The 27,462-nt window shown below is 41.6% G+C and overlaps 1 protein-coding gene across 1 annotated transcript; it reads right to left on the bottom strand.

Annotated features, from left to right (window-relative positions):
- Positions 1-376: 376 nt before the first annotated feature.
- Positions 377-11,785, bottom strand: LOC125891541 (atrial natriuretic peptide receptor 1). Its single transcript, XM_049580900.1, has 6 exons — positions 11,621-11,785; positions 7,748-7,882; positions 6,817-6,991; positions 6,263-6,361; positions 1,058-1,149; positions 377-502 (listed from the first exon to the last, which is right to left on the bottom strand). Exons 1-6 carry the CDS (start codon positions 11,783-11,785, stop codon positions 377-379), a joined length of 792 nt encoding a protein of 263 aa, XP_049436857.1.
- Between the last annotated feature and the right edge of the window lie 15,677 nt (positions 11,786-27,462).

Consider the following 27,462-nt stretch of genomic DNA (forward strand, 5'->3'; position numbering starts at 1 on the left):
AGGAGTTTTTCAGGGCCGTTCTGAGTACCTACTCCGAGGCAGGGACTTGTTTAGCCCCTGTAGAAGTTCCGGAACTCTGTCCTTCGGGGGTGGTTCCTGCGGTGGAGACACGCACCAATGGCCCCAGCCCCGGCCCCGTAAAATTACCCCGAAGTTCCTGCGGTGGAAATGGGCCTTTGATGACGTTGAAAAGCAGTGAGCTGATGGCTAAAGTCCCCTGTGATTTTTGCTGCATGTGTTTATCTTTCACACAGCACAGCAGGTAAAAGAAGCTGCAGAGATGCAGTGGGAGCCTGTTGTCTGCAGCTCTTAATCTCATCACATTGTGGCTGTTTCTGCTTTCACTCTTACTCCCTGCCATATTATAGACTTGCCTTTATTGATGAAAAGGCTTATTCGAGGGGCAGAGGGGGGCGTTATTGGGGTTTGGCTGAAGATTGCGAGATGATACCGCTACCTCTGTGAGGGCGGGTGGGCGGCCCAGGCGACCGGGCTTTTGGACCTACTCCAGAGAAAGACCATCTCTGACGCAGCTCAGTGTGGCATGGTGCGTCTAAACTGATAATGGAACTGCAAATCAGCGCGGAATGGCTTGACTCGGTAAGGCCAAAAGTGACAGTGGAAAAGGCCCAATTTATGTCTGATACCACCCAAAATCTCGCAACCAGGTAAAATAAAACCTGAAAAAGTTATACTCAAGAGTAGACAGTTCTTGGACTGTGTAAGAAAGGTATAGTTGTGTTGATTTGGGTGAACTGACCCTTTAATTTTGTAAACTTTGTAAGTAAAAAGTGATTGTCCTTGGATATGAAACAACATATGTAAAACCATGGTTTAACATAACTTTGAAATTTTACAGTCAAGTATGAGGTGAGGTTTTAGTCTTTCATTAAAAAGCTTATCCTATTTTCATCCAACTGATGAGCGTGGTTTATATAAATCTTGACAATTACATTAGAAACATAACTGGCCTCCTCAATGTAATAACAAACTTAAGGTTTGACTGCCTCAGTATTACACAGAAAATGAATTTCATAGCATGGCTGCGATCCCTTACCTTAACCTCAATCTCTCCTCTGAGCTGCAGCTCGTAGGCGTTGTCTTTAATCAGAGCCAAGTAGGTTTCTGAGCTGGTGTGGATTTTCTGAGCTGAAACATAGATGATAATACATACTGTAAAACACAACTGAGGTTGAGCACAAGTCAAGCAGAGCATGTATCTTAGCAGTATCACCATTTCAATTTAAAATCTTCATGGATTCATTTTTTCAAGATCCCATATCACAACCCTGTGTCACTCCGAAGTCGTCAAATACCAGCACTTGGTCAGTGACCTCTTGCATCAGCCACCGACAAAAAAAGCTGCTCTTTCACGTTGGCATGATACACAGCCCAGGGTAAAAGTCCAAGCAGGGCAGGTGGCAGGGGGCAGATGGGTCACACAACCACCAACTTTCACCCAGGAGGCCATAAAATTTCCCGTAAGATTGTAAAGCCAAACCCTGCTCTTTTCCCCTAAACCCAACCATTACTTTTGTTGGCTAAACATAACCATGTGCGTTTGTTGTTGAAGGAAAAAAAAGTATTTTCCGCAGTGTTGTACCAACATAGTGTGTTTATTTTGAAAGAGTAGATTTCCTGTGAAAACTGAAGTGCATTTTTAAAACAGATAATGCATGTAACAGGCTGAAGTTGACACGGCATCCCAGAAGCCAACAACCAGTGCACCAAGGGTACCTTGCACCTCGTATGTCAACATGGAAAGTCCATGACCAAATGTTTTTATGTGACGAGGTTGGAGTGAGAATGTCTTGCATTTCATTAAAGCACATATGTGTATAAATGCATAATAAATGCACTGCTGTCTGCCACAGGATCCTTTTTGGATATTACCACTAGGAGATGCCCACAAGACTTATAGTGTACCAAACAACTTTATTGTTAGACAAACCAACATGTTTAGGCATGTGGCCTTTGCAAAATTGTGGACTTCAGTCACATGACTTGGACTCGAGTCACAAATTCATTGACTTTAGACTAAACTTGACAAAATCAAAAAAGGCTTGCAACTTGAATTGGACTGGGTGCTATCACACCTGTGGTTTGGTTCATTCGGTCACACCAGAGGGGAAAAATGATACATTGTTGCATCTGATCATTTACAATTACAAATTATCTTCTGCTTGCTTCAGACAAAGGACTTGTCTCTGTACTTGTTTTATTAGATCTTAGTGCGGCATTTGACACAACTGACCATCAAATTCTGCTACAGAGACTGGAACATTTAATTGGCCTAAAAGGTTCTGCAATAAGCTGGTTTAAATCTTATTTATCTGATCGTTTTCAGTTTGTTCATGTTAATGATAAATCATCTCTAAATACTAAAGTTTGTTTTGGAGTTCCACAAGGTTCTGTGCTCGGACCAATAGGATTCACTCTATATATGCTTCCCTTAGTATAGTACTTACAGGTAACATTATTAGAAATCACTCTGTAAATTTCCATTGTTATGCGGATGATACACAGTTGTATTTATCAATAAAGCCAGAAGAAACTGATCAATTAACTAAACTTCAAAAATGTCTTAAAGACATAAAAACATGGATGGGCACCAATTTCCTTATGTTAAATTCAGACAAAACTGAAGTTATTGTTCTTGGCCCCAAACAACTCAGAGACTCTTTATCTGATGACACAGTTTCTCTGGATGGCATTGCTCTGGCCTCTAGCACTACCGTAAGAAACCTGGGAGTAATATTTGACCAAGATTTGTCTTTTAATTCTCATTTAAAACAAACCTCACAGACTGCGTTTTTTCATCTGTGTAATATTGCAAAAATTAGGCCTATCCTGACCCGAAAACATGCAGAAAAATTGGTCCACACTTTTGTTACCTCTAGGCTGGATTACTGTAACTCCCTATTATCAGGTAGCTCTAATAAGTCTTTAAAAATTCAGAATGCAGCGGCACATGTACTGACAGGAACTAAGAAACAAGATCATATTTCTCCTGTTTTAGCTTCTCTGCACTGGCTCCCTGTAAAATCCAGAATTGAATTTAAAATCCTACTGTTAAGGTACAAAGCTTTAAATGGTCAGGCTCTGTCATATCTTAGAGAATTCATAGTGCGTTATTATCCCACCAGAACACTGCGCTCTGAGAATGCAGGGTTACTCATGGTCCCTAAAGTCTCCAAAAGCAGATCAGGAGCCAGAGCCTTCAGCTATCAGGCTCCTCTCCTGTGGAATCATCTTCCTGTTACGGTCCAGGAGGCAGACAACGTCTCCACATTTAAGACTAGACTTAAGACTTTCCTTTTTGATAAAGCTTATAGTTGGCTGGCTCAGGCTTGCCTTGTACCAGGCTCAGGCTTGCCTTGTACCAGCCCCTAGTTAGGCTGACTTAGGCCTAGTCTGCCGGGGGACCTCCTATAATACACCGGGCTCCTTCTCTCTCTCTCTCTCTCCTTTGCTAACACTCATGTCCTATTACTGCATGTCGCTAACTCAGCTGTACTGCATGTCACTAACTTGGCTTCTTCTCCGGAGCCTTTGTGCTCCACTGTTTCGCAGGTTAACTTATATCACAGTGGTGCCTGGATAGCGTGACGTGTGTGGTTGTGCTGCTGCCGTGGTCCTGCCTGATGCCTCCTGCTGCTGCTGTTATCATTAGTCATACTTCTACTGTTACTATACACATAGGATTATTGTCACATATGTATACTATCAGATATTAATATATACTTTCTACATATTGTACCACAATAGCTGTAATTATAATTATAATATTATTACTTTAATTAATGTTGTTGTAAGCTATTACCATTACCATCTGTCCTGCATCTCTCTCTGGCTCTCTTTCTGTCTCATTGTGTCATATGGATTACTGTTAATTTATTATGCTGATCTGTTCTGTACGACATCAATTGCACGTCTGTCCACCCTGGAAGAGGGATGCCTCGTCAGTTGCTCTTCCTGAGGTTTCTACTATTTTTTTCTCTATTAAAGGGTTTTTTTGGGGAGTTTTTCCTTATCCTCTGTGAGGGTCCTAAGGACAGAGGCATGTCGTATGCTGTAAAGCCCTGTGAGGCAAATTGTGATTTGTAATATTGGGCTTTGTAAATAAAATTGATTGATTGATTGATTTTAGTTTTGGTTTGGTTCCTGTTCACATGGACTTTTTGCAAACAAACCAGTAAATGTGAAGTTCTGGCAACTGACAGGTAACTTGTCAACTGGACAGTTCTGTTGCTTGTCATCCTGCATCATCAGTGCATCATCAGGACCTATGTGGGGAAATCACATTGTGGTGACTGACTATAGTTTCTGCGGAAGCACTTTAATGCTTCTAAAGTGTTCATATTTATTTCTTGGTTTCATAAAGAGCTCGCAGAGAAATAATTGATTGTAAGCATTATTAGGAGGCTATTATTACAAGAAAAAAGTAGACTATTATTAGACTGCAAATTAATCACATTTTGAATAATGACTAACATAAAGACAGAATGAAAAGAAGGCGTCTTGTACAGTAATGATTCAGGGCTTAATAATATGGGATCACTGTCACACACTTTTTATTGGACATAATGGACAGACAGAGTAAATGGAGTCTGATACGATGATGGCACTTTTAACAGCTTTTTTATAAGGGTAAACACCCTCATTGACGTGCATATGTGTTGCCATGGTTACATGTATGCATAGAGTGCCAAAGTCATGCCCCTTCCGGTGAAGCTCATGGGACCTTGGATCGGAAAAAATATGAATGGCAGTGAATGAGGAATAATAATAGAGAAATATTATCTTTTGGTCCCGTTTGAGTTGCAAACAAACCAATCACATCTTGTCTTTTGACAACTGAGAGTGGCTCAATCTCACACACCTCACCCCTGACCTCGCACCACTATCAGCGGTGCTGGCCGCTCGCAGCTGTAACAGTGACAAGTGGCTCAACCTCACACACCTCATCCCTCTCCTTGCATCACTGTGGCTAACAGCGGCGCTGGCCTGTGATTGCACTACCTTTCTCTTTCAGCAGCTCTTTCTACCCCGGGAGAGGCTACCCCGATGTTGACCACACTTTTTTTTTTAATTTGCCGGTCACATTGCCTTTTTGATTCCCTTTTGCGATTTCTTGGCAACAAGGATTCCATCTCCCGTGATGCTGCATATGCATGATGTGAACATTGCTGTGTCTCCCAGCACAGTCTCAAGAGCATAGAGGCGATACCAGGAGAGCTGGACAGGGCCATAGAAGGCCATCAACCCAGCAGCAGGACCGGTATCTGCTCCTTTGTGCGAGGAGGAACAGAAGGAGCACTGCCAGAGCCCTACAGAATGGCCTCCAGCAGGCTACTGGTGTGCATGTTTCTGACCAAATTATCAGAAACAGAGTCCATGAGGGTGGCATGAGGGCCTGAGGTCCTCTAGTGGGACCTGTGCTCACAGCCCAGCACTGTGCAGCTCGACTGACATTCTCCAGAGAACACCAGAACTGGCAGGTCCACCATTAGCATCCCATTCTCTTCACAGATGAGAGCAGGTTCACACTGAGTATGTGACAGGCGTGAAAGAGTCTGACGACCCTGTGGTAAACGTCATGCTGCCTGTAACATCATCCAGCATGACTGGTTTGGCGGTGGGTCAGTGATGGTCTGGGGAGACATATCGTTGGAGGGTCGCACAGACCTCCATGGGTTCCTCCTGGTGCAGGACAATGCCCTCTCGTTCCCCTGACGTAAATCCAATTGAGAACTTATCAGACGTTATGTATCGGTGCATCCAACGCCACAAAGTACAACCACAGACCATCCAGGAGCTCACTGATCCAGGTCTAGGAGGAGATGCCCCAGAACACCATCTCCCGACTCATCAGTAGCATGCCCAAATGTTTTCAGGAGTACAAACAGACATGTGGGGGGCAAACCCACTACTGAGTCACATTATGGGTTGTTGTGATAAAATTCAAACAAGTTAGATCAGCCTGAGATTTCAATTTTTTACTTTGCTTTTCAGTGTAATTTTGAATCCAGACCTCAGTGGGTTGATGATTTTGGTTTCCATCATTTTATTCTCAATGAATGGTACGATTTACATCAGTTAAGATTTTTAACTTGAATAATTCGTTCAAGATCTGATATGGGATTTAAGTGTTCCCTTACTTTTTTTGAGCAGTATAGTTTCTGCTGTTATAGTGTTTGTGTGAAGTGTGAGGCAATACATGCACACAGATGAGTGTGTTTGTGTGTCGAGGTACACATACGCAGGCTGGTCGACTCCATTCTAGAGGCGGTGTTGACAGTGTCTCCAAACAGACAGTATCTTGGCATCTTGTAGCCCACTATTCCTGCCACACATGGACCTGTAAAACAAGGAGAAAAAGAGCTGGGCTTTTCTCTGCTGCAAGAAGCTCCAACCATCCCACAATGCAATGGAGAAAAGGAACTGCACATTAACTGTTGTAACTTTAAAAGCCTTACCAGTAGAAGGCTACCTTTGGATAAATTGTTGAAGAATAGAATAGAAGAGGAAGATATAAAGAAAGGGGACATGTTGAAATTAATGGGAGAAACTGAGGAGCTGGAAGTCAAGAAATGAAGCTGGGCCCATAAAGTTTGTTCTTGGGTTTTAATTTTTGAGTGAAGACATTACCTGAGTTAACTGTTGATGACCTGCTGAATTAAAAGTGACTCTTACTTTGAACCTTTTATTTTTGACTGTTTTTTCAGTTGTGTTGCACTGCCCCACCCCAGTCTGCCCTAATGACCTCTCATGACAGTACACAGTACCGACCTGACCTGCTGTGTCTTCTCTCACCTGTGTGGATGCCGGCTCGAAGCTGCAGCCTCTCATTGGGCATGTGAGGGATGGAGACCTGTCTAACAGCTGCTACCAGATCCAGCGCCATCTTGGCGATCTCATCAGCATGTCTATCTCCATTCCTCTCAGGCAGACCGCTCACCACCATGTATGCATCCCCAATTGTCTCCACCTAGTTTGATAGTTAAAAATTTTGCTCAAGCAAAATTTAAGACCAACCACTGTCAATTAAATCATCCTGGGGAGATACATGGAGCAATCAGGGGGTGACTCCAATGGCAAATATGATGTTTTTCTGTCAGCTGTCATGAAGCAAAGAACAAACACATCACAGGCATGTACTTCTTAAGTAAGTAAAGCAGCAAAGGAGACATACTTTATAGCTTCGATATGAACATTCAGTAGATTAAATACAAAAATGCTGGGTCAGATATATTAGATTGTGGAAGAGAAGTCAGCAGTCAGCCAATCAAACTACCATTCAAAAAAATGAGTTGAATTAAATTGCATCACAAGTAATATGGCAGTACATATGCTGTAATATGGAAAACACCAAGTTTATTATTTTGGAGGAAGTACTCCTAGAAAATCGGGTTTCACTTTTTAAAAACACCTGTTATTGTGTGAAACAAAAAAAGGCGGACATTCATTTTATAGTCAGTGGAAAATATAATATTTTAAGACAGTTTCAGCATTAAAATGTGGCTGCTATGATAAACCCATGTGGCTGTTAGTTACTTAAACTATTGTTTTTGTGTTGTGTCACCACATTTCTCAACAATAAGTTTAAATTATTTCTGTTTTAATTCAAACAGGATATCTTCCAAAATGTTAAAGAAAAGAAGTGTTGATTGTTAAAGTAAAACTTTGTGTGTGTGTGTGTGTGTGTGTGTGTGTGTGTGTGTGTGTGTGGACATTTCATTGTTACTTTATAGACATCGTAGGAATCAATGCGTGTGTCAAAGCACATGTAGAGGTTGTTGAGCATCTCCACCACTTGCAGAGGAGTACAGGATGCAGAGATAGAGGTGAAGCCCACAATGTCTGAGAAAAAAATGGTCACCTGAAAAACAATGGAGAGAGGTAATGCCATGTGCAAAAGCCTCCATAACTCATCCACTATTCCGTAAATCAACAGTACTGTCCCTAGACCCTCCAGTCTGCATACTAAAGTGTCCTAGTATTGAAGATACTAAACCCTTAATTGTTCCTAAAAGCTGTGCCGTCAGTAGATTAGATCCTGATGAGCAGATTGCTACTCTCTCTGCCATCACTGTATGAATGGGTGAATGTGGCATATAATGTAAAACCCTTTGAGTGGTTGGACAACTAGGAAGGCACTATATAAATGCAAGTCTGTTTACCAAAAGTATTGTTGTACTAAGCAAACATACAGTTTATTATTACACAGTCCACCTGGCCACAGGCAGGGGTCAAACCCATGTAGGCAGTACAAACAGACAAATAAATCCAAAAGGGCAAGCAAGAAATAAAATTAAAAAAATCACACAGAGGTGTGAAACAGGCAAGTAACAGGTTTCCAGACCGTGACATCAACACAAACTGAACATTATTACCTTCACAGAGGAAGGATTTTTTCAAGGACTGTTGTATTAGATTGCATTAGTTTTAGTGAGGTGGACCTAATCAACTGGACACTGAGTGTACTGTAAGCAAACCCCAAGAGTTCTGCTTGAGCATCTGATACTAGTACTGAGAATAAGAGTGCCACGACCAATGTAACTAAAGTTGTATCTCTGATGTCCTGGGGCTATGAGATATTTTAAGTGTTTAAGCGCTTGAAATATTTATATTTTTTAAATTTATTTTTTTATATGAAAATACAGCACCTCCACCACAGAAAAGCTACATACAACTTTGCAAATAATCAGAGCTTCACGTGTGACTGTAGTGTACCCAAGAGAAGCACTGTCTGTCCACATCTGCCTTTTCATTCAAGGACAGTAAGGAACAATACAGAACAAGCTCCCTGATATTTTGAAAATGTGTAGATTTCCATAGCTGTTCCAGTGATGTCTAAAAATGGATTTTGAGAAACCAGTTCTAATTTAACACAGACACAGCAATTATTAAACACATTGACTTCCATATGTCCTTTGTATGTAACTGTATATAATGGACAATAGCAGACACCCTCTCCACAGCCTCCTGGAGTGACGGAGGAGCAGCTACAGTAGTCGGCTCATCTCACTGCGTTGCAGAACAGAGCGTTTTTGGAGATCCACAACTGGCTGGACTGTGGAATGGACAGTTTTATTCTAATTTAATTTCTATTTATGCACTTATCTTATCTTATTTTATGTCTTAATACCACTGTATTGCTGTTGATGAGGGGAAGTGTGGTTGTTGTTCTTTGTCATTTATGAGCTTCTGGATAGCTGAATTTCCCTTCAGAGAAGGTTTCTATTCTATTCTATTCTATTCTATTGTTCTGTCTGTCTTTATTTTACTTCACTAAAAGTTCTAATTTAACAATGTAAAAATACTTCATTATATGTACAAGTCCTGCATTCTAAATCATAAGTAAGAGTATAAAAGTATCAGGGCGTCAATGGCTTAGTGGCTAAAGCAGGCGCCCCATGTACAAGGCTGTTGCTGCAGCGGCCCTGGTTCGACTCCAGCCTGTGGCCCTTTGCTGCATGTCATACATACATGTGCTACACCAGACAAGCAGCATCAGGGAGGTTTTTGCCCAACCACATCCTTCAGGTCTCAGCAAGTAATGTTTTACTTTTCAGGATAATTACAAAAAGAGGAATTAGTGGGTCTTACATTTTCTTTCCAGAATACTCCAAATCAGTTTAAAAATGAGCCCATGGACCTATTCAGTAATAGCCACCCCACCTTGCCTCACACCCCATGCAGAGTGCTTTTGGTGCAGCTGCTTCAAACCTCTTCAATAAGCCAGACGCAATTTCACCCGCATAACTTGTTTTATCTGCTGATGAATATGGAACAGGGCAATTATAGGTAATTATGCCAACAATAGCAACAAAGGCAGCAAACACACATTCATTCATCGTGTTTGCAGATCTTGCAGAGGTAGCCTCCTCACAGCAGTGCCCCACAATCCTTGCAAGTTGCAACATTAGGAGCTCTAAATTCATTCGGTTAAATGCTAGTGAATGTGGAGGCACACGGAGGGGAAAGGTTATTTCCTTGAGTCTTCAAAAGCACTGTCTGTTTCTACCTGATTTTATGGTTGGCATATACATGCAATTGTTTTTATTGCGCCTTTTTGCGGGATAAAGATAAGTTTCCATGAGGGACATCAAAATTAAAACAAACTTAGATTATCAACAGCTTTTGCCCTGTGATTTCCATCTCTTTGTTATTCGCAGAAAAAAATATTGCAGAAAGAGGGAACAGGGAGAAAAAGTTGTTTTCCAAGTCACATGTAAGTTTCAAGTCTCAGTTCTGGAATCCTGAGTCAAGTACCAAGTCAAAGCTAACATTTTTCAAATCAAGAGCAACAGGTCCAAGTCAGGTCCCCAAGTCAATTCCCAAGTCCAGACCAACTAGTCCTAAGTCTTATTTCATTCTCATGGAATCAGACAGATGATAAACAGCACACCACATATCATTTTAGTGGACAAGAGCAGGACGGTAAAATAATGTGAGGCCAGCAGAGAATACCAGCAGTGATTACAACAGATGGTATTAACATCCAGTGCTAAAACATTTTAACTTTTTGCCCTCCTCTGTGATGAAATTTACAACAGGTTGTTACCTTCACACAAAAAGAAAACATAGCTAATCTGGATAATTACTGGACATTATATTTATATAGAATAATAGACACTAAAAAAATTTAACATATATATTTTATTCCATTCTTTGTAAATAGTTCGACATCACCAGAGCAACTTAGTAGGCTTGTTTGAGGTGAACTGCACCTCGCCTGGAAAGTGGATGAGATCAGGCTGCTGCAGCAGGTGGCAATGTCAAAAAGCTGTGGTCAAGTCACACAGTTTCCCAAAAGTTTCCTGAAGCCTTCAGTCCATACACGACGTAACAGTCAATAAATAAACAATAACCTGTGAAGAAAATAAAGCCCATACAAAAAAGCTTTTTAAGTCTTGTGTGTGATTTATCCTGGCTTTATATGAGTAGAGGAAATCTCCGCTAGTCGCTATGCTAATTTATACAGTGTCAAATGTCATAGGCACGTACTAATAATGTTAGCATGTTGTATTTATTTGGAAAACATGTTTAGTATAAGACAGCTGTTTTGTCTGTGAACCTTGTGAGCTGTAATGGAGCTGAATTCTGTAACCTTAGCTTTGTTAAATGTTGCTGTTGTCCCTGGTTTCATATCATTAGGGGAAATCTCTGCTAGTCGCTAGGCTAATTTATGCAATGTAAAATGCCATAGGCTTGTGCTAATAACATTAGCATGTTGTATTTGTAGGGAAAATGTGTCCAGATAAAGACAAGTGCTTTGTCTGTGAATCCTGCAAGTTAAAATGAAGCCAATTTTCACTGACAAAATCAGTGAACTAGTTTTGCTTCATTTTGAACAGCTATTAACACTAGAAATTAAAGATGTACAATTAAACATAATTTTTCAACTTTACAGTTTGTCATCTCAAATTTATTTTGAAAATATTTTTGGTGAATAGTTAAGGAGAAGTTAAACATTTTTAAAATAGCTGCCCTGTTTGCCAAGGCAAAGACCAATGACAGGCTAGCAAGTAGCTAACTGGTCCATTCAGGTGTAAAAAGGGTTTGAGCACTATCAACCATCTATTATTTTAATATACTCTGCAATTGCACCAACCTTTTCATAGCTCTCTGCCTCGACGTGTTTATGCTGGCGGAGCTGCTTGGCGACAGATTTGGGCAGCATTTGGTGCAGCAGATCCTCTGCCAGCTGCCTCTGGCGCTTCAGGTCCTCTGTCTTCTCCTTCAGGCTCTGGGCGTAGTTCTGTATCCACTCAGTCATCTGCTTGAATGAGAACATCACCACTGGGTAGATGAGGCAGGCCATGGCCAGCAGGCAGACTCTCATACTGAGGCCGGAAGACATGGATCGAGATGCCAACCTGAGAGCTGGCACCGCACGATCAAACAAGCACTGCTGAGTGTTTGTCAGAGCCCTAATTCCAGCCTGAGACCCAGACAGATGCCCAGTCCCTGCTCCAGAGGTTTGCCACAGATGTGTGTCAAAAATAGAGGAATGTTTTACATGCTGGCTTGAGTTTAACCTAAGCTCTATGTTCTGTAACCAGCAGTCATTCAATCGCTCTGTCATAACCCGCGCAAAGCCGAGGTAGTTTAGTGCATAAGTCCACTTGTACTGGAAGTCAGTGCGAGTTGCCATGTGGGGTAAATCCATCAACTGGTGGTTGAGTTCTATGAATTTTATCAGAAGTCTTGCAGACAGTACATCTCTCCAGTTAGAATTCTGCTTGGCTTTGTCTAAAGTATCTTCTACTGTACCCCAAATGTCAAGAAGTCTTCCAATGGCCAGGGAGTAAGCAGAAGTATCATGTTCACTTGTGCCATTTGTATCTAATGAAGCATTTAGATATCCTTGAATGCTCCACCTTATCTCGTGGCAAAATCCAGCCAACCCAACGCTACAAGTGAGCCCATGGCTGTTGTTGTAACCTGCCATTTCACCACAGAGATGACCGAGCACAGGAGACACGACCTCTGAAAACCTTTCTTCCAATGTCTCATTGCCCATGTCTTTGGTAAATAAACGCCTCATCTTTTGAAGCTTACTGACGAGTTGTAGGATAGCTATCGTCCTGCATGAAGTAAGCTCCTCGTACGCGGCCTCTGTAGTGTGCAGCAGGTCAAAGTTGGAGCTGAGGTCAATGGACACAGAGCCCAGCAGGGCCAGGAAAGAAAGGACACAGGCTGTCAGAATCCGACGAACAGTCTGACTACTGCCAGACAGGGAAAATATGGAAGACCTGGAAAAACAGGAATACAACTGGTGAATCACTACACGAGGCTTAAAGGGACAGTTCATCCCAAAATCAAAACACATATTTTCACTCTTAAAGGGGATTTATGGTTGTGCGTAGACTCTACGCATGTAGCCTACGCACGTCGCTTATGCCGTGAGCATTTTTACTTGTGTGTGTCTGTGTCACTCTGCAGTTACACCTCCAAAACACAAAACAAGTTTAATTGATTCAAAACACACCCAAAACACACATTAAACATGGCTTAATAGAGATAATTTCAAACACAAGTACACAAATCGGCTTCAACTCGCAGCATTCACAGACAAACACTTGTGTTAATCTGGACACATTTTCCCCACAGATACATCATGCTAACGTTATTAGCACAAGCCTATGGCATTTTACATTATATTGATTAGCCTAGCGATGAGTGGAGATTTCCTCTTCTCATATGAAGCCAGGATGAATCCCTAAGTATAAATCCCTGAAGGATAAATCACACACAAGTGATGCTATTTTAATGGCTTTACTGTCTTCACAATTTATTGTTTCTTATCTGTGAACTAAAAGTTAATACAATCTCCGTTTCCCCTGAGGGAAATGGTGTCAGTATACAGTGACAGACTAGAGGTTTGCGTCACCGCAACGCGTAGTTACAATTCTGGGGAGGTGCACGTCAGGCTACGGCATAGGCTACGGCGTTGATTACTCTACGTCCGACTCTACGTCGGCGTGGCTCTACGAGGAACTGCCCATTGGTTCGACAGCCCATTGTTCCGACCATATTAAACTCATTGTTCCGAAGTCCGTTCCGAAATCATCATGATGCCCTGTGGTTAAGGTCTGGTTAGGTTTAGGCACAAAAACCACTTGGTTAGGGTCAGGAAAAGATCATGGTGTGGGTTAAAATGAAAAAGAAAGTGACAAACACATAAGCCATGAGCCTGCTCCGCCTCAAGCCGGTCGCAGCGCACCATACACCCACCGCGAGCCGTTCAGCCGGACAGTCGGACTAATGGGATGTCGAACCAATGGGCTGTCGAACCAATGACATGGACCCGGCTCTACGTCGATGTGGAGCTTACGCCGTAGCTATGGCGTCGATTCAACACAGAACTATAAAATACGTGTTACCTGTAGGCCTAGTGTTAATTAACAGTCTAGATTGTTTGGTGTGAGTTGCAGTGTTGGAGATATGGGCTGTACAGATGTCTGCCTTCTCTCCAGTATAATGGAACTAGATGGCACTTAGCTTGTGGTGCTCAAAATGCTAAAAACATACATTTTACTGATACGAAGGCAGATATCTCTACAGCAAACTGCTGAATGAGTTGGGCAAATTTGTTTCATTGTTGGTTTTTACAAAAAAATAAAAACAAAAAAAAGATTTATTCCCCCTATGCCAACATCTGAGTACTTTGTTCAAAGCGAACTGACACTTTAAAGGAACAGTTTGTAAGATTTAGTGGGATTAAGTGGCATCTTGCGGTGAGGATTGCAGATTGCAACCAGTTAAAACTTCTCCCAATTAAAATTCCTTCAGTGGTCATTGTTCAGGGGGTTTATACCAGAAGCCAAATTATTCGCAGAGGTCTCTTCTCCAAAACAAATAGACCTGGTTTCACATTAAAACACACTGTGTTTTTTCCACCATGCCCTCTCGTCATAGATGGGCTGCTAACTATGGTGGCCACTGCAAAATGAATGGTCATATCTAGAGTGTTTGTAGAAGTATGGCGGTGCAACATTATGATCTCCATAGATGAGGACATGCTCTCTATGTAGATATAAATGACTCATTCTAAAGTAATGAAAACCCAATTATCCTTATTTTCATGTGATTATGCACCAAAGAAAACATACTTATTACATTATATTCCATTTCTGTCAATTTATCTCCCTAAATCCTACATAATGGACCTTTGAGGCTAGCAGTATAGTACAGAAAATGTATACCTACGTGTTGTCAGAAGTGTTGACTTGAGAAACTGATACAAGAATTGCAGTTATTTATCATTACGTGTTTAAATGAGAATACATCATTTTTTCAATAAATTCGCACGGATCAGAATTTAGAATTATATAAGTGAAATTGGTGTTATACTTACATAACCCTTTGACACAAAATGAATGTTCTTTTGTTTCAGCCTCTCAAATATAACTTGATTTGCTGCTCTGGGAACCTGTGATTGTCTTCTCCTACACATTTCATACTTATATGTGACTTCACTATTTAAAAAAATATCTATGTAATAATTGCTAATAACTATTAGTTACTGCCACGAATGATACATTTGGAAGAAAAACACTTTGTCATTTACAGTTTCAGTTTAATCTTAAAAACATGACATTGTAGCAGCATACTGTATGTATGCATAGCCTGTACTGTTCTTTTAAAGACATATAATTATAAAAGGCATTTGCCTCTCCTTGAATGTGACATCAAGTAGTGTGTACAGAAGGACCTGATTCTGACATGAGCAGAGTGTCTATGTGAACCACCATCATTATTTAGACAAATTAAAGCTCAACCAGCAGCTGAAACAGATTGGATTTATTCCAGCCAACTTTGTGAGAGAGTTTTTGTGAGTCTCACCTGCACAGCTGACAGTCGCTGTCCGCATCCTGCTGCGCCCCCGGAGCGACCCTCCTCTTTCTTATGAACCTTCTTTTGAGGGAAGCGGAGGACAGTGTCCCAGATGCGAAACACTCTTTTTTCATCAAGTCCAGTGATGACATGAGACTCGTGCTGCAGTTAGTTTACTACCTCAAACGGTGGCCTCACAGCACACACTCATTGCAGAGGGAGGACCGCACTGAACAGATGGCCTGTTATTGGATGTCAGTAGAAGTAACAAGCTCGCAGCAGTGTCTTCTCAACTTCCGGTTACATTTTTCAAAATAAATGTTTTAATAATACGAACTTAAAATGATGTATTTATTTGGTTAAAGGGACAGTATGCATCGATCAGCATTGCTATAAACGGGCTATGAAATCGGACAAATTGTTGCCCGAAAACATATGGATAACTAACTTTAAAAATATATTTCACTGACTCTCTTGTTGACACTTGCATAATACCATAAACAGAAGACCTAATCTAATCTTTAAACACAGGGGTCGTTTTGTCAACATTTTTTCAGATATTTATATAGCTATTCTTATTGTGTAGCCTACAGTTTAATTCAATTTAACGACTTAGTGAATTGTTGACACTGTATCAGAGGAGTGTTGATTCGTCTTTAAAATACATTAAAATACATAGTGTTTTAGACGTATACTGAAAAAAGTCATTTATTTTAATATAAAATGTGAATAGCCTATATAGACTACGTAAAATTGATTATGGTAGGCTATAATAAAATTTTAATATGGGTTAAATCAGAAATAAATATTGTTTACATTTGACAACTATACCGCAGGTAGATCGTAACAGTTCAACGATAACTTTTACAATTCTAACAGCATTTGTCCAAATGAGCAGTATTTAACAGTTTATGTCATGGTCCAAATTTACATTTGGGTGCTAAGTTAAACTGTGTCCATCGTCTGGACTTGTGTATCTCCCACACAGCAGGTTGGCAGTGCCCTATTAAAGCTCCTCCCAGTGGATACTACGGATCTGGGGCCTCATTTATAAAAGAGTGCTTAGGATTCATACTAAAAGTTGACGTACGCCCACAAAATAATCTGATTTATAAAACTGTGCGCACGCACACTTGCACGCAATGTTTTTTATAAATCACAGACCTCCTGGAGTTGTGCGCACCCAGATCCGCCTCTACACACCCTAGTTCAACCATAAATGGTCATGCAAATCACCTCATGAATGCGATCTGCATATAAATAAGCCGGCATGCGAGTGTTCTCTCGTTGTGTCACGGCGACGGGTGAGAAACGAACCAAAAAACGGAATTTCTCGGAGACTGAGCTAGAGACCCTTTAACAGGAGGTGGAGGACTGAAGAAAGGTTTTATTTGGTGGCCACAGCAGCAGGGTCACTAATAAAGCAAAAAAAGTGGCAACACATCAACGCTGCTGATGCTGTCAGCTGTGTCTGTGGGACTGCACGGACAGTGACAGAACAACAACAACAACAAAAAGTGGTCTGATCTAAAGGTAGACCAAATATTTCTACTCCTTTACCAACATGTAGTTAATGTGTTGCTTTTAAATTTGAGGATGTTTGACATTGATGTGCGACATAAAGAATCACATTTATTAAAGGTGGAGGCAAAAAGGAGTACAGTACAGGCCAAAAGTTTGGACACACCTTCTCATTCAATGCGTTTTCTTTATTTTCATGACTATTTACATTGTAGATTCTCACTGAAGGCATCAAAACTATGAATGAACACGTGGAGTTATCACCATCATTAGTCATTAGTCATACTTCTACTGTTATTATACACATATGACTATTGTCACACTTGTATACTGCCAGATATTAATACATACTTTCAACATATTGTACCGCCGTAGCCAGAACTATAACTATAATATTATTACTTTCAATAATGTTGTTGTAAGCTACTGTCATTACCTGCATCTCTCTCTCTCTCTCTCTTTCTCTGTCTCATTGTGTCATGTGGATTACTGTTAATTTATCATGCTGATCTGTTCTGTACGGCATCTATTGCACGTCTGTCTGTCCTGGAAGAGGGATCCCTCCTCAGTTGCTCTTCCTGAGGTTTCTACCGTTTTTTTTCCCGTTAAAGGGGTTTTTTTGGGGGAGTTTTTCCTTATCCGCTGCGAGGGTCATAAGGACAGAGGGATGTCGTATGCTGTAGAGCCCTGTGAGGCAAATTGTGATTTGTGATATTGGGCTTTATAAATAAAATTGAAATTGAAATTGAAATATACTTAACAAAAAAAGATGAAATAACTGAAAACATGTTTTATATTCTAATTTCTTCAAAATAGCCACCCTTTGCTCTGATTACTGCTTTGCACACTCTTGGCATTCTCTCCATGAGCTTCAAGAGGTAGTCACCTGAAATGGTTTCCACTTCACAGGTGTGCCTTATCAGGGTTAATTAGTGGAATTTCTTGCTTTATCAATGGGGTTGGGACCATCAGTTGTGTTGTGCAGAAGTCAGGTTAATACACAGCCGACAGCCCTATTGGACAACTGTTAAAATTCATATTATGGCAAGAACCAATCAGCTAACTAAAGAAAAACGAGTGGCCATCATTACTTTAAGAAATGAAGGTCAGTCAGTCCGGAAAATTGCAAAAACTTTAAATGTGTCCCCAAGTGGAGTCACAAAAACCATCAAGCGCTACAACGAAACTGGCACACATGAGGACCGACCCAGGAAAGGAAGACCAAGAGTCACCTCTGCTTCTGAGGATAAGTTCATCCGAGTCACCAGCCTCAGAAATCGCAAGTTAACAGCAGCTCAGATCAGAGACCAGATGAATGCCACACAGAGTTCTAGCAGCAGACCCATCTCTAGAACAACTGTCAAGAGGAGACTGCGCGAATCAGGCCTTCATGGTCAAATAGCTGCTAGGAAACCACTGCTAAGGAGAGGCAACAAGCAGAAGAGATTTGTTTGGGCCAAGAAACACAAGGAATGGACATTAGACCAGTGGAAATCTGTGCTTTGGTCTGATGAGTCCAAATTTGAGATCTTTGGTTCCAACCGCCGTGTCTTTGTGAGACGCAGAAAAGGTGAACGGATGGATTCCACATGCCTGGTTCCCACTGTGAAGCATGGAGGAGGAGGTGTGATGGTGTGGGGGTGTTTTGCTGGTGACACTGTTGGGGATTTATTCAAAATTGAAGGCACACTGAACCAGCATGGCTACCACAGCATCCTGCAGCGACATGCCATCCCATCCGGTTTGCGTTTAGTTGGACGATCATTTATTTTTCAACAGGACAATGACCCCAAACACACCTCCAGGCTGTGTAAGGGCTATTTGACCAAGAAGGAGAGTGATGGAGTGCTGCGGCAGATGACCTGGCCTCCACAGTCACCGGACCTGAACCCAATCGAGATGGTTTGGGGTGAGCTGGACCGCAGAGTGAAGGCAAAGGGGCCAACAAGTGCTAAACACCTCTGGGAACTCCTTCAAGACTGTTGGAAAACCATTTCAGATGACTACCTCTTGAAGCTCATGGAGAGAATGCCAAGAGTGTGCAAAGCAGTAATCAGAGCAAAGGGTGGCTATTTTGAAGAAACTAGAATATAAAACATGTTTTCAGTTATTTCACCTTTTTTTGTTGAGTACATAACTCCACATGTGTTCATTCATAGTTTTGATGCCTTCAGTGAGAATCTACAATGTAAATAGTCATGAAAATAAAGAAAATGCATTGAATGAGAAGGTGTGTCCAAACTTTTGGCCTGTACTGTATGTGCCAGTGCCATCTTGCTCAATTACACACGAGGGTCACCGCAGTATTTATATGTTTATGGCAATTAGTCTGATCAGACTCCCGGCCTGAATTACAGCATGAACCAGTGGTATCCCTGTCCCAAAATACAATGTGTAATTTGAAATACAATTCAAAGATGAAAGTGTAATAGGCGAACACGTTTCTTCATGCCGGTTTTGTCATGAACAGCACATCTAAGTAGGGCTGATGAAATGAGTGTAACAGTTGTGCTTAATGGCCGTATTTCGAGACATGATAAATGCACTGGAAATATTTAGCCAAATAAATAAATATATTCCATGCAGTCGCACCATCCTCTCCCCCTCCTGCACTCACAGAGTGGACAATGAGACATTAGAGGCAGTGCGGATTAAATACGTATTTAGAAAGAATTTCAATTCAGGATTTGAGTTGGGTTTTACAACATTTTTATGAAACAATTATCACTCACTCCTGTTGTGCAAAATAAGGCTGCTGGATTTATTTATTTCAATGATAACGTGGATCTAAGGTGGATATAGCGTGACATTAAATTTGTGTGAGACATCAATAAAAATCTGACTCCACTTCTCCACCTCGCCGTCTGCGTCGGCACTTCCCAGTGTCTCCAAAATGTGCGCACACATGACTCAGAGTTTGCTTACAGGTGTGCACATTCTTAGCCTGGTTCCAGACCATAGACCCCGAGCACTCAACTGAGTAGGCTTGCATCTCTGGTCTGGCATACTTCAATGAATTTGCGATTTATCTCATCCAAACGATGGACAGACCAATGAACGCCGGGGGTGGGGGCGGGTCTAGCGATTAGCCAATCAGCGCCACGCTGATGTCAAGCTGTACGCCGGTGGGTAACTGGTGAGGATAGCAACAATGGCGACCGCTACAGATCCTACAGACCACATTAACGATGCTATCGAGGTATTTCGCCACTACTCACGGTGATGGAGGACCAAATTAAGGAAGCTGCTAAACTGGATTTAATGGTGATGCAGCTGGGCGTGCACGATGACGGAGACATTTTAAACGGGCAATGCTCGCTTGTTTTCGGCACCCCCGAGGCGTGGATACTAATGACATCAGATTGCGGGTGAGTCGTTGATCTCTACTGACTGGTTAGGGAAAAATCAAATTCCCTTCCCCTTGTAAATCGCCTTCAATGGAAGCCAAGTCAGACTGAAGGTTCTGGGAGCTTCAGTCTGACACTCAGGCTAGCACATTCTCCCACCAAGTTTATTTTTATAAATCATAACCTTTGCGTGGTAAGTGGCGTACGCCACTTTCAAGCCCCATTTTGTGCGTAAGCAAGCTTTATAAGCTTGCTTACGCACCGTTTTGTATGTAATATTTATTTGGGGCCTCATTTATAAAGCTTGCTTTATAAGCTTGCTTACACACAAAACAGGGTTTGAAAGTGGCATACGCCACTTCCCATGCAAAGGTTGTGATTTCTAAAGATAAACTTGGCGGGAGAATGTGCGCGGTACGTCAACTTTGATCCTCGCGCACGAACATTTTGAAGACAGATGGTGAGGTGGTGAATTGAAGCAAGATTCATCTCATACATTTAATGTCATCACATATCAGACTTATAGACCCGCGTAATCATAAACACCCAAGTCTGCAGTGTTATAGATGTGTTCCTTTAGTAAGCCATTAGGCCTACTACTGTATGCACAATGTTCATATATCATACTTCCATCTTCAAATGATATAGAGCGGTGGATAGCACTGATTGATTAGTATTAATTGTGACAAGGTGTGTAACAATCAGTCTAATTGCTGAGTAAGCATATAAATAGTGCGGTGTAATGTTGCACAATGAATGCGCTGGCACTGCTGGAAGATCATGAAAATGGTAGGATCAGGATGGAGAGAGTCTTTAGGGACCACGAAGATTTCCTGGCCTATGATGATGACTGGCTAATAAGCCGATTTAGATAGAGCAGTGCTCTTGGATCTATGTGCTGAACTGGGCCCAGTGTTAGACAGACCCACCCGCCGGAACCGCGCCATCCCGGTGCATATAGGTGCTGACCACTCTGGCAACCGGCTCTTTCCAGCGGGAATTGACTGCATTGACTGAGTGAAAATGAATTTGTCTATGTGAACCGAAGAAATGCGCATACAATCAATGTACAAGTTATTTGTACCTCAAACATGGTTTTGACAAATTTAGTGGCATGGTGGCCTGGGTCAACACATGGCTCATTCATCCTGACGCACAGCAGTGTAGGGAACAGACTGCAGGCAGGCGCTGCGCGTGATGGCTGGCTCCTGGGTGAGTACATAAACACCATTGTAGAAATTCTAACCATTAAAGCCTGATTTATAATTACTCTTCTGTTATACCTTGCAGGTGACAGTGGCTACCCCATAAGGCGCTGGCTCCTCACTCCTTTCACCAACCCGCTGAGCACAGAGGAGGTGCGCTTTAATCAATCAATCAATCAATCAATCAATCAATCAATTTTATTTATGAAGGCCAATATCACAAATCACAATTTGCCTCACAGGGCTTTACAGCATACGACATCCCTCTGTCCTTATGACCCTCACAGCGGATAAGGAAAAATTCCCCCAAAAAAACCCTATAACGGGGAAAAAAACGGTAGAAACCTCAGGAAGAGCAACTGAGGAGGGATCCCTCTTCCAGGACGGACAGACGTGCAATAGATGTCGTACAGAACAGATCAGCAAAATAAATTAACAATAATCCGTATGACACAATGAGACAGAGAGAGAGAGAGAGAGAGAGAGAGAGAGAGAGAGAGATGCAGGACAGACGGTAATGACAGTAACTTACAACAACATTAATGAAAGTAATAATATTATAGTTATAGTTCTGGCTACTGTGGTACAATATGTTGAAAGTATATATTAATATCTGGCAGTATACATGTGTGACAATAGTCATATGTGTATAATAACAGTAGAAGTATGACTAATGACTAATGATGGCAGCAGCAGCAGGAGGCATCTGGCAGGACCACAGCAGCAGCACAACCACACACGTCACGCTGTCCAGGCACCGCTGCGATATGAGTTAATCTGAGAGACAGTGGAGCACAAAGGCTCCGGAGAAGAAGCTGAGTTAGTGACATCCAGAATGGCCGAGTTAGCAAGATGTAGTAATAGAATACGAGCGAGAGAGAGAGAGAAGGTGCCCGGTGTATTATAGGGGGGTCCTCCGGCAGACTAGGCCTAAGTCAGCCTAACTAGGGGCTGGTACAGGGCAAGCCTGAGCCAGCCCTAACTATAAGCTTTATCAAAGAGGAAAGTCTTAAGTCTAGTCTTAAATGTGGAGACGGTGTCTGCCTCCCGGACCGTAACAAGAAGATGATTCCACAGGAGAGGAGCCTGATAGCTGAAGGCTCTGGCTCCTGATCTACTTTTGGAGACTTTAGGGACCATGAGTAACCCTGCGTTCTCAGAGCGCAGTGTTCTGGTGGGATAATAACGCACTATGAATTCTCTAAGATATGACGGAGTCTGACCATTTAGAGCTTTATAAATTAACAGTAGGATTTTAAATTCAATTCTGGATTTTACAGGGAGCCAGTGCAGAGAAGCTACAACAGGAGAAATATGATCTCGTTTCTTAGTTCCTGTTAGTACACGTGCTGCTGCATTCTGAATTAGCTGGAGAGTTACTTTCTAGAGCTACCTGATAATAGAGAGTTACAGTAATCCAGCCTTGAGGTAACAAAAGTGTGGACCAATTTTTCTGCATCTTTTTGGGTCAGGATAGGCCTAATTTTCGCAGTATTACACAGATGAAAAAATGCAGTCCGTGAGGTTTGTTTTAAATGAGAATTAAAAGACAAATCTTGATCAAATGTTACTCCGAGGTTTCTTACGGTAGTGCTAGAGGCCAGAGCAATGCCATCTAGAGAAACTATGTCCCCCCCGAAGATCCGCATATTTATTTGAACCCAGCAGTGACAAAAAAGCCTTTCTATATGGCTATTTAGCGTAGCCTTGCTTGGGTCGGACACACAGAGGAAGTCAGCAAACCAGAATACGGCACCCGAGGTGGAAGTGATTCTGCTCGCCCGCAGCGATTAAACCACAGAAGAAGAAGGAGCCGTGTTTACAGTGTTCTTTGAGTAAGCAGTACGCAGCGGGCATTGCTGAACACATAACACCTAACAGTTTTACCAGAGATGTATCTATGAGGACTTGGTTGTACTTTTGATGTCATGGCGGATAACGAAGGAGCATCATCTAAAATTATCTGTGACTGTGACCATGAACACAAATATACAGCAGGCAGTTGTCCTCAGTTTATAAGAAATTCAGAGCTACACCAGAACATTTATGAACAGGTCTTACTTTACTACTAATTTGTGTATAACGTTAGCATGTTAGCATGTTTCCACTAATTACTTGGACTGACCTAACGTTAGTAGCGTTAGTTTTGCAAGCGAAGGCTGCAGGTAACAGCTTTGCTGTGTTAGGATTATGTTATGTCTTCACTGTGTATCTTCACATAAAAGAATACTCCGACAATTTGGGAGTTATGCCCTTTCTCTATCATTTTCATATTGAGACAACATGATCGATATCTTTTTTGTGTCTGTACATCCAGTGGCTGGGTCTCAGTGTTTAGCATTGTGCTTATAGGGGGTCAGTACGTCCTGCGCTGTGATCCGCGGAGTGATACACCAGTGAGCAGGCACAGACGTAGCTTGTAAACAAAACTCAGCTGTTTATTTAGCCTAGCGATATCTCCGGATTTTAGTAGCTGCAATGGACGACTTTGAACGCGATTTTGAAGAGTTTCTTGTAGCGGACACAGATCCAGAGCCATACCTGTTTGAGCCGGAGAACACAGATGAGGAACTCCATGTGTTGTATGCTGAGCGGGCGAGAAGAGAGGCTGAATCCTCTGCTCCCATTTTGCTGCACAAAATGGGATTCGGTGCTACCATTGTTGGGGAGATATTATTATTTTTATTATTATTAACCTTTATTTAACCAGGAAGATCCCATTGAGATTAACAACCTCTTTTTCAAGGGAGACCTGGCCAAGATAGGCAGCAGCAAGTATGAAGCACAGTTACAAATTACACAGATAAAACACAAACAAATAGTATTGAATTACAAGCAGATTATGAAAAACAAGTACATGTAGTGGAGTCGGCCTCAAGTATTCTTAGTTTGGATTTAAAGCTGCTCAAAGAAATTAACCCTGTTAGTTTCCAGTCATTTTGCAACATATTCCATGCTGAAGGTGCAGAGTAGACAAAAGCCTTTTTACCCAATTCAGTACGGGCATATGGAACAGAAAGCAACAAGTAGTCTTGCGAACGAAAGGAGTAAGGACCAGCACTTCTCTGTGCAGTTAAGGAACAAATGTAGGAAGGCAGTAGACCAAGAAATGCCTTATATATAAAAGTATACCAATGACTGAGCCTTCGGGTGGCCAGAGCAGCCCATCCAACCCAAGAGTATAACTCACAGTGGTGTGTCAATGGTTTACAATTAGTAATGAACCTCAGAGAAGCATGGTAGACAGTGTCAACCATATGAAGACATTTAGCAGACGCATTCATATATAAAAGATCTCCATAATCCAACACTGGTAAAAAGGTAGCAGCAACAAGTCGCTTTTTTGCATTAAAAGAAAAACATAGCTTATTTCGAAATTAAAAACCCAATTTTATCCTCAGCTTCTTCACTAATTTCTCTATATGCGGCTTGAAAGTGAGGGAGGCATCAATCACAACACCCAGGTATTTATACTCATGAACCACCTCTATTTCATATATATATATATATATATATATATATATATATATATATATCATCAGGAAGAAAAGCGCTGCAGAGAGTGCATCACAAGGAGTGAAAACTTTGCAGCAATCACTAATCCTGGCGTGATTGAAGCTTTTTTTCATGTTCCTAAGATGAACTGAGAAAAACGCCCAGGCCTGCAGGAGCTGATGGACAACTTTCAGTTGGGTGAGTACTATCGTCCGTGTCGTCTCTTTGTTTGCTTTCACCGAGTGACCTAGCGTACCTGTCCCAGAGCCAGCTGCAGCTGTTGCTCACCGGTGTATCCCTCCGCGCAAAATGTACTGACCCCCTACAAGTGCCATACTAACCGCTGTCTCAATGTGAAAATGACAGAGAAAGGGCATAACTCCCAAATCGTCTGAGTATTCTTTTCACATAATAATGCGGCCTCAGCAGATGACTTGTTAACTGTTAATTCCTCCTTACACCAAATGTACACGGCTGCTTCTCATTGTTTCCAGTAGCACAACAACGGTTACTACATTACCCAGAACAACTTGAGGCTCACACTACTAGGGTAGCCTTAGTAGCTCAAAATAGACAACAGATTAGATTATATCAGAACAGAAACACGACAGGAGAAGTTACTGAGTAATTTTGCTGTTGCCACTAATTACTTGGACTGACCTGACGTTAGTTAATCCTCTCGCTCTCTAAAACAAATGCATGCGGTAATTGCCAGCTGCCGTCAGAATTTTACGACACCAGGCTGTGGGTGTCATACCGCTTCGACCAAAGGGGCGCTATAATCAACGAAAACGAAAAGCTCCGCACAGCTGCTTTAACATCAGGAAATTGGTGCTCATCCAGGTTTTTATGTCTTTAAGGCAGTTATGGAGTTTAGTTAATTGATTACTTTCTTCTGGCTTCATTGATAAATACAACTGTGTATCATCCGCATAACAATGGAAATTTATAGAGTGATTTCTAATGATGTTACCTAAAGGAAGCATATATAGAGTAAATAGGATTGGTCCGAGCACAGAACCTTGCGGAACTCCAAAACAAACTTTAGTACGTAAGGATGATTCATTATGAACGTCAACAAACTGAAAACGATCAGATAAATAAGATTTAAACCAGCTTAGTCCAGAACCTTTTAGGCCAATTAAGTGATCCAGTCTCTGCAGTAGAATTTGATGGTCAATTGTGTCAAACGCCGCACTAAGATCTAATAAAACTAGTACAGAGACGAGTCCTTTGTCTGAAGCAATCAGAAGGTCATTTGTAATATTAACTAGTGCTGTCTCAGTGCTATGATACACTCTAAATCCTGACTGAAATTCCTCAAATAAGTTATTATCATGGAGAAAATCACACAGCTGGTCTGCGACTACTTTCTCAAGGATCTTTGACATAAAGGGAAGATTAGATATTGGTTTATAGTTGGCTAACACCTCTGGATCCAGGGTGGGCTTTTTTAGGAGAGGTTTAATTACAGCTACCTTAAAAGACTGTGGTACATAGCCTGTTAATAAGGATATATTGATCATATCTAACTAAAGGTAAGATCTCCTTAAGTAGCCTAGTTGGGGTGGGGTCTAAGAGACACGTTGATGATTTAGATGAAGAAATCACTGCGGTCAATTCTTGAAGAGAAATTGGGGAGAAGCAATCTAAATATATATTAGGTTTTACAGCTGTGTTTGAGGTTAGATAGGTACTATCTGAGGACAGGGGGTCATGAATTTTGCCTGTAATAGTTAGAATTTTGTCATTAAAAAAGCTCATAAAATCATTACTGCTAAGGGCTAAAGGAATACAAGGCTCAATAGAAAAGAAACCTGGGGTTGTTCTTGTTTCTTCTATTAATGCTGAGTAATGCTGAGAAACCTGGAGGCATGAGCCCTCTTATAAGTTTTGAGACTGTCTGTCCAGATTAAACGCCAATTCCTTTCAAATTTTCGCGATATTTGTTTGAACTTACGGGTTTGAGAGTTATACCAAGGAGCGAACTTTCTTTGCTTTGTTAACTTCTTTTTAAGAGGAGCTACATAGTCGAGTGTTGTTCACAGCGAGCCTACGGCGCTATCAACAAAATGATCAATTTGGGAGAGGTTAAAGTCGGTACAGGAAACCTCTGTTACTGAAGGACTTGGTATTGAATTTAACGACGGAGTAATCATTTCCTTAAATTTTGTGACAGCACTATCTGATAAACATCTACTATAGTAACTGTTGCTGAGTGGCGTGTAATCAAGTAAAAAGAAATCAAAAGTCTTGCCACCAGACAGAGATCTCCGACTTTGGGTCTATAAGATCAAAGGTCCCTGAGGCATCTAGTGCGGCGCGATAGACGCGAAATTCGCATCCAAAGCCTCATCGCTCGAGTTGAAAATATTGAACTTTTGAAGCGAATTCGCGTGACGCTGTGCTGCGAAAGCCAATCAGCGTTGAGATTCTCCTGACGTCACTGGCAATAAACTGCTGCTCACCGGAGACAGATGGACAGACGCTTCGCAGCTGAAATGGACCGCTTGTAGTTGGTGTCCTGCCGGGAGATCCTGGCGCCA

This window comes from Epinephelus fuscoguttatus, linkage group LG7 (assembly GCF_011397635.1).
Source record: "Epinephelus fuscoguttatus linkage group LG7, E.fuscoguttatus.final_Chr_v1".
In the NCBI taxonomy this organism is placed as follows: Eukaryota; Metazoa; Chordata; class Actinopteri; order Perciformes; family Serranidae; genus Epinephelus; species Epinephelus fuscoguttatus.